At 43.3% G+C, this 12,927-nt stretch overlaps 1 protein-coding gene across 2 annotated transcripts in view; it reads right to left on the reverse strand.

Annotated features, from left to right (window-relative positions):
- The window catches only part of phf10 (PHD finger protein 10), a 36,175-nt gene that overhangs the window by 17,862 nt on the left and 5,386 nt on the right, over window positions 1–12,927 (reverse strand). For both annotated transcript variants that reach the window (XM_070889141.1, XM_070889140.1), the window contains exons 4-7: window positions 12,700–12,783; window positions 10,454–10,587; window positions 6,465–6,614; window positions 1,351–1,460 (exon numbers count right to left, since the gene is read on the reverse strand). In XM_070889141.1, the coding sequence (XP_070745242.1) occupies window positions 1,351–1,460; window positions 6,465–6,614; window positions 10,454–10,587; window positions 12,700–12,783 (478 nt within the window). The remainder of the gene's footprint in view (window positions 1–1,350; window positions 1,461–6,464; window positions 6,615–10,453; window positions 10,588–12,699; window positions 12,784–12,927) is intronic.

Consider the following 12,927-nt stretch of genomic DNA (forward strand, 5'->3'; position numbering starts at 1 on the left):
AGTAATTAGGAAGGCAAATGTAATGTTAGCCTTTATTGCAAGGGGGATGGAGTATAAAAGCAGAGAAGTCCTGCTACAACCTACATTGCACTGGTAAGACCACACCTGGAGTACTGCATACAGTTTTGGTCTCTGTATATAGGGAAGGATGTACTCACATTGGAGACTGTTCAGAGAAGGTTCATTAGGTTGATTCTGGAGATGAGGGGGTTGACTTATGAAGATATAAGTTGAGCCTATACTCATTGGAGTTCAGAAGAATGAGAGGTGATCTTATTTGAAAGATAATGAGGAGGCTCGACAAGGTGGATGCAGAGAGGATATTTCCACTCATAGGGGAAACTAAAACTAGGAGATAAGGGGCCACCCATTTAAACAGAGATGAGGAGGAATTTCTTCTCTCGGAGGGTTGTAAATCTGTGGAGTTCTCTGCCCGTGAAGACTGGGTCATTGAATGTATTTAAGGTGGAGTTAAGACAGATTTTTGAAAGATAAGGGAGTCAAGGGTTATGGGGAGCGGGCAGGGAAGTGGAACTGAGGCCAGGATCAGATCAGCCATCTTATTGAATGGTGGAGCAGGCTCGAGGAGCCAAATGGCCTACTCCTGTTCCTATTTCTTATGTTCTTATTGTGATGGTGCCTTGGGCCTTTTTACATTATATAGGTACTATATAACCATTCCTACTCTATAACAGTGACTTCAAAAGTACTTCAATGGCTGCAAAGTGCTTTGGGATGTCCGGAGGTCATGAAAGGCACTACATAAATGCAAGACTTTTTTTGCTTTCTATATAAACACTAAGACAATCACATACCATTCACAAAGTTACCATGACCAAAACTCTTCTAGAGATGCTGTAATTACTTTTTGCCCACAGACTATGGACTTCAGCCAACATATACGGATGATAGACAAGTTTATTTTTGGTCAATATTTATCCCTCAACCAAAACAGATTAACTAGTCATTCCTCTCATTTCCTGTTTGCGAGACCTGGCTGTACACGAATTGGTTGCCACATTGCTTACATATCAACAACGACTGCCTTTCAGAAGAAATTCACCCCCCCCCCCGAAATGGAACAAAATGTGAAAGGTGCTCCATAAATGTAAGTTCTTTCTTTCTTTAAAATGTTATTCTACCAGGTGTACAATTTACATGTGATGAAATATGAGTATAATGATTACAAATACCAGTTTATAGATTTAGCTTTGAAATTAAAAGTATTGATATAAAAAAGTTTATTTAAAATTGTGTGTTTTTTTACACTACACTTCACTGTAAATCAAAGATGCACTGGTGGCAATGTGCTCTTTTGCACAGGATTTTAGAACAGATTTTTCTCATCACCTTTTGTAATATTCCTGAAACTGGCCTGGTATCAGAGCAACTGGGTAAGCCCCAACCTTTGTCCTCTCTGGTGGAAGAATTTTGTATTTCCCCTGCGGCACCTGGATTACCTGAATTGGGAAAAAAAACATTCTAAACAAAGCAGAAATGCCGATTCCTTACTCTAAGTCACTCAGGTTAGTAAATACGGCATTTTCACATGGGAAATAAAGACCCCAAACAGAAGCAATGCTGCCTAATCTGCTTATGCAGCAGTTGCTGGCTTCAAAAAGGAAATTCACTGCATGCCACGCACTTCGAGATCCTTCTAACCAATGCATTTAACACGATCTAAATCTTCCTTTCAGAGGGAGGGTTACTTTTCATATTACAGGCATGCCGGAGCTGTCCCAAGTGCTATGGATGCCAACACCACCCGACTGAATGAAAAGGATTCTATTCTCAAACGGCAAAAAAAGTTCATGCTAAGCGCAGAAGTACAGCAAAATAAAAAAATATACATTTCTAAATAGATGTTCCCCTTCCGCAGGATACTCACAACTTTGACGAAAATTTGTGAAATCAAAAAAAGTACAAACATCCACGACACAAAAAAAATGCTAATTTAAAAATTAATTTTCTCTTATACTAAAAAGGTGCCAGGTGCAATTTTCAAGTGGTGCACACAGCAGGCAGGTGGTGTGCACACTATGCCCGCCCAAAGGCACGTCACTGGAGGAGAGAGGAATACAATGGTTCCTCCGTCAGGCTGAGAGGGGAGAGGGCAATCTGTAAGTGTCAGCTGTGTTTAAGTGGGTAGCACACTCGCCTCGGAGTTAGAAGGTTGTGGGTTTCAAGACCCACTCCAGAACTTGAACACATAAATCTAGGCTGACACTCCAGGGCAGTGCTGAGGGAGTGTTACACTGTCGGAGGTGCCGTCTTTCAGATGAGATGTTAAACCGAGGACCCGTCTGCTCTCAGGTGGATGCAAAAGATCCCAAGGCACTATCAAAGAAGAGCAGGGGAGCTATCCTTGGTGTTCTGGCCAATATTTCTCCCTCAATCAACAGATTATCTGGTCATTATCACATTGCTGTTTGTGGGAGCTTGCCATGTGCAAATTGGCTGCCGCGTTTTCCACATTACAACAGTGACTACACTTCAAAAGTACTTCATTGGCTGTAGAGCACTTTGAGACGTCCGGTGGTCGTGAAAGGTGCTATATAAGTCCTTTACTGAGCACTCTGCAACGGAGCTGAACATTTTTGTGGGGCTCCTCCTGGTGACGTTGTGTGACTTTTTAAAGATCGTTGGTTAGGTTACTCAATGCCTGGCACCAACAGGGCAGATCATGCCCCGCCAGTTGCCCACAAAAATAGTGTGGGTCCTACAACCAGAGCTGGACCCAGATTAAAATTCTTTAATATAGCTTCTGCATGTGCTATAGCCACCAATTGAGGCTTGCATGAAAATTCCATCTTGAGATCACACTTCCCCCGAAGCTCGCCTGCTTTCTTCTGTGGATTCTGTACTATTCTTGTGTTTAATAAAATAGCATTGTGCGAAACATAAGCTGTAGCGATTTTGCGCCAGTGCTGGAATTTTTCTTTCCTTCTCCCCTCCCGCAAGGGGCAGAAAGTTCTGGAAATGATGTTATCGTATCATGTGAGCAATTTGTAATCATTCCACCAGTAGCCACTAAATACGCTTGGAACCGAGGGACGTTTTTCCAACGTTAACAGTGCTTTATAAATGCAAGTTGTTGTTGTGACAAATAGGTATGTAAACGTTTTGGTTGGTTGGTTCAGATTCCACTTGGCGTTGCAAGATTACTGTGGATTAGTTGGTTTTTAGAATACTTGATTTACTATCTTATAATCAATAATGGATTTATAATTGTGTGTAAGAATTAAATATAAAAGTCTGCAATCATCAGCACTGATAACCTGAACTATATATAACATGTAACCCTTTTTCTTATGCTTCAAAGTCTGTGAGTAAGCTGTAACCAGACAACCTGGGGTGAGAAAGAGATTGCCATGGTCGTTAGCCTGGCATTTCCTGACAAATAAGGATTTCCCTCAGTTCCCCCTTCTCGCTAGACCCTCAGTCCCCTAGTATTTTCGGGAGGTTATTCATGTCTTCCTTAGTGAAGACAGAACCAAAGTATTTGTTCATTTGGTCTGCCATTTCCTTGTTCTCCATTATGAATTCCCCTGATTCTGACTGCAAGGGACCTACATTTATCTTCACTAATCTTTTTCTCTTCACATATCTATAGAAGCTTTTGCAGTCAGTTTTTATGTTCCCTGCAAGCTTACTCATACTCTATTTTCCCCCTCCTAATTAAACCCTTTGTCCTCCTCTGCTGAATTCTAAATTTCTCCTAGTCCTCAGGTTTGCTGCTTTTTCTGGCCAATTTATATGCCTCTTCCGTGGATTTAACACTTTCTCTAATTTCCCTTGTTAGCCACAGTTGAGCCACCTTCCCTTTTTTATTCTTACCCCACACAGGAATGTACAATTGTTGTAGTTCATCCATGTGATATTTAAATGTCTGCCATTGCCTATCCAATGTCAACCCTTTAAAATATCATTTTCCAGTCCATCCTAGCCAATTCACGTCTCATACCATCGAAGTTTCCTTTCTTCAAGATCAAGACCCTAGTCTCTGAATTAATTGTGTCACTCTCCATCTTAATGAAGAATTCTACCATATTATGGTCACTCTTCCCCAAGAGGCCCCACACGGCCAGATTGCTAATTAATCCTCTCTCGTTACAAAAGACCCAGTCTAGAATGGCCAGCTCTCTAGTTGGTTCCTCGACATATTGGTCGAGAAAACCATCCCGAATACACTCCAGGAAATCCTCCTCCACAATTGTGCTACCAGTTTGGTTAGCCCAATCAATATGTAGATTAAAGTCACCGATGATAACTGCTGTACCCATATTGCACGCGTCCCTAATTTCCTGTTTGATGCCATCCCCAACGTCCCTACTACCATTTGGTGGTCTGTACACAACTCCAACTAACTTTTTCTGCCCTTTGATGTTTCGCAGCTCTACCCATATAAATTCCACATCATCCACACTAATGTCCTTCCTTACTATTGCGTTAATCTCCTCTTTAACTAGCAACGCTACCCCACCTCCTTTTCCTTCCTGAATATTGTATACCCCTGGATGTTGAGTTCGCAGCCTTGTCTCCATAATTCCAATTACATAATATCTGTTAACAGCTATCTGCGCAGTCAATTCATCCACCTTATTACGAATGCTCCTCGCATTGAGACTCAGAGCCTTCAGGCTTGTTTTTTTTAAATTATGTTGTAATGTGGCCCTTCTGATTTTTGCCCTCGATTTCTCTGCCCTCCGCTCTTGGTTTTCCCCTCCTACCTTTTGCTTCTGCCCCCTTTTTACTTCCCACTACCTCCTTGCATAGATTCCCATCCCCCTGCCATTTTAGTTTAAACCCTCCCCAATAGCACTAGCAAACACTCCGCCTAGGACATCGGTTCCGGTCCTGCCCAGGTGCAAACCGTCCGGTTTGTACTGGTCCCACCTCCCCCAAAACCGGTTGCAATGTCCCGGGAATTTGAATCCCTCCCCTTGCACCACTCCTCAAGCCACGTATACATCTGAGCTATCCTGCAATTCCTACTCTGACTAGCATGTGGCACTGGTAACAATCCTGAGATTACTACCTTTGAGGTCCTACTTTTTAAATTTAACTCCTAGCTCCCTAAATTCAGCTTGTAGGACCTCATCCCGTTTTTTTACCTATATGCACCACGACAGCTGGCTGTTCACCCTCCCCCTCCAGAATGCCTTGCAGCCGCTCGGAGACATCCTTGACCCTTACACCAGGGAGGCAACATGCCATCCTTGAGTCTCGCATGTGGCCGCAGAAACGCCTATCTATTGCCCTTACTATAGTTCTCCCACTCTTTTTCCTGCCCCCGTGCAGCAGAGCCACCCCTAGTGCCATGGACTTGACTGCTGCTGCCTTCCCCTGATGAGCCATCTCCCCCAACAGTACCCAAGGTCGTGTATCTGTTTTGGAGGACGATGACCGCAGGGGATCCCTGCACTACCTTCCTTCCACTGCTCTGCCTGATGGGCACCCATCCCCTATCTGGCTGTGTAACCTTTACCTGCGGTGTGACCAACTCACTAAACGTGCTATTCACGACATGTTCAGCATTGCGGGTGCTCCACAGTGAATCCATCCGCAACTCCAGTGCAGCAATGCGCTCTGTCAGGAGCTGCAGCTGGATACACATCCTGCACATGTAGTGTCAGTGAATTATAAAAACAAAAGGCCACAGCAAGGGCCGTATCTCAACCTGTGGAGATATAGTCCTTTTGTATTGCCATAACTACCCCATCTACGAGTCTTGATCAAAAAACAGATGATGTAGGATGTCAGAGTGCTACGAATGTGGCACCTTTATGATTGGATTTGGGTGTCAGCCAGTGATTGGTTCAGGAGGACTCCATAGGTTTTGGATGAGAGTAACGGGGTCTTCTCAGACACAAATTGTAGAATATTTCAGGAGGAATGAAGGAGACACGAGGGAGGGGGGGCGGAAGAGAGAGGGGGAGGGGGGGGAAGAGAGGGGGGAGGGGAAGAAGAAGAAAGGGGGGAGGGGGGAGGGGAAGAAGAAGAGAAGGGGAGAGAAGAGAGGGGGTGGAGAAGAGAGATGGGGGAGAGAAGAGGGGGGGAGAAGAGGGGGGGAGGAGAAGGAGAAGGGGGTGAGGAGAAGGGGGGGAGAAGGAAAAGAGAGGGGGGAAAGAGAGGGGGAGAGGGGGGGGAGTGAGAGGGGGGGGGAAAGGGGGAGGGAGTGAGGGGGGGGGGGGAGGAGAAAGAGAGTGAGGGGAGAAAGACACAGAGTGCAGTCTGCTCATAGTTGTGCTTCTACCAGAAGATAATGGGGTAATGCAAGTCCGAATTATTCTCTGCAAACTGCTAATCGAATACTGTGATGTATTAAGTCTTGCTTGATCTGAATAAAGTTAAATCACTGTCCCTAATGCGAGTCAACCTCGACTCATTTGGAACCAGGGTCCCACTGGGATCATAGTGTTTAAAATCGCCTTATACGAGAATGAATGCGGAATCCGCCTTACCTGTGTCTGCAAGTCAAAATAAGCCCGCCTTTCCTCCATCCGCTCCCTGTTGAAGTTGCTGTTGAATTCTGCGGCTTTCTTTGCCGCTTTCTTGATATATTCGGGAACTTTACTGGGCTCAACCTTTTGCGTGTTCTGTAACTGCATTTGCTGTGCAAGGAATCACAAGTTTGTTTCAAATTTAAACTATATTTGCAGACTATTCTGCAGACACGCGCTACGGAACTAATGAACAAAATGTCACAATCTTCAAACGTTGTGTTTTTTCAGACTATTGCAAGAAAGACAGCTGCAAACAACATAGTCTGCTTGATGCTACTGAAGAACACGTACACAATGAACTAATGTTATAGAAACATGGAAAATAGGTGCAGGAGTAGGCCATTCGGCCCTTCGAGCCTGCACCGCCATTCAATAAGATCATGGCTGATCATTCCCTCAGTACCCCTTTCCTGCTTTCTCTACATACCCCTTGATCCCCTTAGCCATAAGGGCCATATCTAACTCCCTCTTGAATATATCCAATGAACTGGCACCAACAACTCTCTGCGGCAGGGAATTCCACAGGTTAACAACTCAGTGAAGAAGTTTCTCCTCATCTCAGTCCTAAATGGCCTACCCCTTATCCTAAGACCATGTCTCCTGGTTCTGGACTTCCCCAACATCGGGAACATTCTTCCCACATCTAACCTGTTCAGTCCAGTCAGAATCTTGTATGTTTCTATGAGATCCCCTCTCATCCTTCAAAACTCCAGAGAATAAAGGCCCAGTTGATCCAATCTCTCCTCATATGACAGTCCAGCCATCCCTGGAATCAGTCTGATGAATCTTCGCTGCACTTTCTCAATAGCAAGAACGTCCTTCCTCAGATTAGGAAACCAAAACTGAACACAATATTCCAGGTGAGGCCTCACTAAGGCCCTGTACAACTGCGGTACGACCTCCCTGCTCCTATACTCAAATCCCCTAGCTATGAAGGCCAACATACCATTTGCCGCCTTCACCACCTGCTGTACCTGCATGCCAACTTTCAATGACTGATGAACCATGACATCCAGGTCTCGTTGCACCTCCCCTTTTCCTAATCTGCCGCCATTCAGATAATATTCTGCCTTCGTGTTTTTGCCCCCAAAATGGATAGCTTCACATTTATCCACATTATACTGCATCTGCCATGCATTTGCCCACTCACCTAACCTGTCCAAGTCACCCTGCAGCCTCTTAGCGTCCTCCTCACAGCTCACACCGCCACCCAGTTTACTGTCATCTGCAAACTTGGGGATATTACACTCAATTCCTTCATCTAAATCGTTAATGTTTATTGTAAAGAACTGGGATCCCAGCATCCCAGCACTGAGCCCTGCGGCACTCCACTTGTCACTGCCTGCCATTCTGAAAAGGACCCGTTTATCCCAACTCTGCTTTTTGTCTGCCAACCAGTTCTCTATCCACGTCAGTATATTACCCCCAATACCATGTGCTTTGATTTTGCACACCAATCTCGTGTGGGACCTTGTCAAAAGTCTTTTGAAAGTCCAAATACACCACATCCACTGGTTTTCCCTTGTCCACTCTGCTAGTTACATCCCCAAAAAATTCCAGAAGATTCGTCAAGCATGTTTTCTCTTTCATAAATCCATGCTGACTTGGACCGATCCTGTCACTGCTTTCCAAATGCGCTGCTATTTCATCCTTAATAATTGATTCCAACATTTTCCCACTACTGATGTCAGGCTAACCGGTCTATAATTACCCATTTTCTTTCTCCATCCTGTTTTAAAAAGTGGTGTTACATTAGCTACCCTCCAATCCATAGAAACTGATCCAGAGTCGATAGACTGTTGGAAAATGATCACCAATGCATCTACTATAGGGCTACTTCCTTAAGTACTCTGGGATGCAGACTATCGGCCTTCAATCTCATCAATTTCCCTAACACAATTTCCCGCCTAATAAGGATATCCTTCAGTTCCTCCTTGTCACTAGACCCACTGTTCCCTAATACATTCGGAAGGCTATTTGTGTCTTCCTTCGTGAAGACAGAACCGATGTATTTGTTCAATTGGTCTGCCATTTCTTTGTTCCCCATTATAAATTCACCTGAATCCGACTGCAAGGGACCTACGTTTGCCTTCACTAATCTTTTTCTCTTCACATATTTATAGAAGCTTTTGCAGTCAGTCAGTTTTTATGTTCCCTGCAAGCTTCCTCTCGTACTCTATTTTCCCCCTCTTAATTAAACCCTTAGTCCTCCTCTGTTGAATTCTAAATTTCTCCCAGTCCTCAGGTTTGTTGCTTTTTCTAGCCAATTTATATGCCTCTTCCTTGGTTTTAACACTATCCTTAACTTCCCTTGTTAGCCACAGTTGAGCTACCTTCCCCGTTTTATTTTTACTCCAGACAGGGATGTACAATTGCTGAAGTTCATCCATGTGATCTTTAAATGTTTGCCATTGCTTATCCACAGTCAACCCTTTAAGTATCCTTTGCCAGTCTATTCTAACCAATTCACACCTTATACCTTTCCTTAAGTTCACGACCCTAGTTTCCGAATTAACTGTGTCACACTCCATCTTAATAAAGAATTCTACCATATTATGGTCACTCTTCCCCAATGGGTCTTGCACAACAAGATTGCCAGTTAGTCCTTTTCTCATTACACATCACCCAGTCTAGGATGGCCAGCTCTCTAGTTGGTTCCTTGACATATTGGTCTTGAAAACCATCCCTAATACACTCCAGGAAATACTCCTCTACCACATTCCTACCAGTTTGGTTAACCCAATCAATATATAGATTAAAGTCGTCCATGATAACTGCTGTACCTTTATTGCACACATCCCTTATTTCTTGTTTGATACTGTCCCCAATCTCACTACTACAGTTTGGTGGTCTGTACACAACTCCCACTAGCGTTTTCTGCCCTTTAGTTTTCTACAGCTCCACCCATATCAATTCCACATCATCCAGGCTAATGTCCCTCCTTACTATTGCATTAATTTCCTCTTTAACCAGCAACGCCACCCCGCCTCCTTTTCCTTTCTGCCTATCCTTCCTGAATGTTGAATTCCCAGCCTTGGTCACCCTGGAGCCATGTCTCCGTGATGCCAATTACATCATATCCGTTAACTGCTGTCTGCGCAGTTAATTCGTCCACCTTATTCCGAATACTCCTCTCATTGAGGCACAGAGCCTTCAGACCTGACTTTTTAAACACACTTTGCCTCTTCAGAATTTTGCTGTAATCTGGCCCTTTTTGTTTTTTTGCCTTGGGTTTCTCTGCCCTCCACTTTTACTATTCTCCTTTGTATCTTTTGCTTCTGCCTTCATTTTATTTCCCCCTGTCTCCCTGCATAGGTTCCCATCCCCCTGCCATGTTAGTTTAACTCCTCCCCAACAGCACTAGCAAACTCTACCCCTAGGACATTGGTTCCGGTCCTGCCCAAGTGCAGACCGTCCGGTTTGTACTGGTCCCACCTCCCCCAGAACTGGTTCCAATGTCCCAGGAATTTGAATCCCTCCTTTTTGCACCACTCCTCAAGCCACGTATTCATCTGAGCTATCCTGTGATTCCTACTCTGACTAGCACGTGGCACTGGTAGCAATGCTGAGATTACTACTTTTGGGGTCCCACTTTTTAATTTAGCTCCTAGCTCCCTAAATTCATCTCATAGGACCTCATCCCGTTTTTTTTTTAACCTATATCGTTGGTACCTATATGCACCACGACAACTGGCTGTTCACCCTCCCTTTTCAGAATGTCCTGCACCCGCTCAGAGACATCCTTGACCCTTGCACCAGGGAGGCAACATACCATCCTGGAGTCTCAGTTGCGGTCGCAGAAACGCCTATCAATCGAATGTTATGACTCAGCTTTGAATGTGAGGGGTGGGGGGGGGGGGCAGGAAGAGGATAGTGAGAGGTTAGAAGTTTTTCCATCAAGCACACAGTTTAAGTCCAGTTAAATGGTCACTTCCCCAAGTACTGACCGAGTATTCCTTGTAGCGATCGGTGATCCGTTGCCGCTCCCTTTCCTGTAGAACCACGGCATATTCAGCATATTTGGTTGGGTATTCCTTGATCATCAGATCAATAACTTCATCACTTCTCAGAGCAGTTAAACCTAAAACAAAGCGTTTCATTCTTTCAAAAATCGGTACACATTACCAGCACGGCAACCAGGTAGGTCCAGCACTGATTAAGAGTCTAAACAAATTTACAATTTGTGGTCTTTCTACCCTTCAGATTTTTTTTCCGCTGTTGCACCTTAGATCGTTCTCAGAAGCAAGTCCCGACTCCCCATACTTCGAAAGCATCTATCTGAGCCTTGAGATCTGGGGAACCATTCTCTATCATGCTCAGGATAATGGGAATTCTTTTTTTAATCAATGGGAATTTATGCTCTGCCTCCACGGGATCTCTCTCCAGTCTTCAAAAAGTGTAGAGCATCACCTCAGGCCTTGTTTAATGTTTAAAATATTAAGCAAACTTATTCAACTTACGCAATGATCAAGCAAATAATCCAACAATGATAGAATAGTGTTGCATTAAATAATAGAATTTCTACTGTAAATATGTAAGTGGAAAAAATAAGAAACCACAATCTAATGCCAAGCTATTCTTTTTGAAGACGGCCTTCATATATTTAATCCCTTTCTATTTTAAGAGCTACCCAAGTCTACCTTATCTACTCCAATTGACTCAAGTATCCACTAATAACTCAATTTAATGAACCATTTAAATATCCTTTCATCAAGTGGCGTTTCATTTTTATAAGTGACACTTACGATTCAAAAATAATTGGTGGTCATACATGGAAACAGGCGGCCATTCAGCCCATCGAGTCTGTTCCACCTCTGATCTGTACATTAACATTGATCCTTTGATACCTATACCTAATAAAAGTCTGTCGAACCTGGTCTTGAAAATTTCAACTGACCCAGCATTCACAGCTTTTTGGGGAAGTTTTCCATATTTCCTCTATCCTTTGTGTGAAAAAGTGCTTCCTTATTTCTCTCCTTGCTCTAATTTTGAGATTGTAGCCCCTTGTTCTGAATTCTCCACCAGAGGAAATCGCATCTCTGTATCTACCCTATCAAATCCTTTTCTTGTTGTTGGACACCTCAACCTTCTAAACTCAAAAGGAATACAACTCTGGTTTATGCAAACTGTCCTCAATTTAATCCTTTTTATTCCTGGTATAATTCTGATGAATCTGCACTGTGCTGCACAACATATCCTTCCTGGGGTGCAGTGCCCAAAACCGAACACAGTACTCCAGATGGGCTCTGTATAACTGAAGCATCACGTCCTCACTTTTGAATTCCAATCCCCTTGCAAAAAAAGGCCAAAAGGCCAAAATCCCATTAGCTTATTTTGATTACTTTGAGCAAATCACAGACTGTGTTTGCTCAGAAGTAATTTGCTTCCTCCATTTATGCCTGCTGCTCGAAAACCAGTTTGAACTAACCTTGTAGCATATGTATTGTATTCGGCTGGGACATGGCTTGTTTTTTTTTTTAAAAACTACGGCGAGCTTTAAATTTGTCATGCATTGCACCCAAGTTGAAAGGAACCACCATGAAGCCAAATCTGGACACGCTAGACTTTTGTCACCAAGCCAACTCATGCTTGTATTCAGCTCCTACATTCACATTTGAGATTCCTCAGATTGAGTTTGATAATCTTCACTGGGTTGTTTGGAGAAAGGAAGAAAAATTGGAGAAAGCTTGATACCTAAAGCCCGACTGTGAAAATGTATACTCTGATCACAAAGATTCCCTCTAGAGAAGTTTTTTTTTTAAAAAAGCGCAAGTTGAATACATAGAATATACAGCACAGCAACAGGTCTTTCAACCAACCAGTCCAGCGTTTATGCTCCACCGAGCCTCGAACGATCCTTCCACATCTAACTCTGTCACAATAACTCTCTATTCCCTTCTCCCTCAGATACTTATCTAGCTTCCCCTTAAATGCATCTATACTATTCGCTTCAACCAACCCACGTGGTAGTGGGTTCCACATTCCCACCACTCTCTGGGTAAAGAAGATTCTTCCGAATTCCTTATTTAATTTCTTGGTGGCTATCTTATATTAATGATTTGATTTAATATTCATATAATATACATGTTTATAAATAGAAAATAAATAATGATTTAACGACATTGAAAATAACTATCCTAGCCACACAAGTTGAAGATCAGGGGGGGGCGAATTAATTCAGCAGACAGCTTACCCAAGGTGCATTGGGTTTCTGTGATGACATTCATCTCCCTCAGATATAGTTTTTCTTTGTGAGATAGATCACGTCGTTCCAGATCTGTCAAAGAACGTGTCATTTGTGTTACGGAATTAAGCTTGATCAATATTTAGAAAGTTGTGGTGACCCTTCAGTAACTAAACCTTCTTTGCATTATTTCATTAACAGACACACACGCATAGACATAAAATAGTTAGCAACTCA

Source organism: Pristiophorus japonicus, chromosome 9, assembly GCF_044704955.1.
Source record: "Pristiophorus japonicus isolate sPriJap1 chromosome 9, sPriJap1.hap1, whole genome shotgun sequence".
In the NCBI taxonomy this organism is placed as follows: domain Eukaryota; kingdom Metazoa; phylum Chordata; class Chondrichthyes; family Pristiophoridae; genus Pristiophorus; species Pristiophorus japonicus.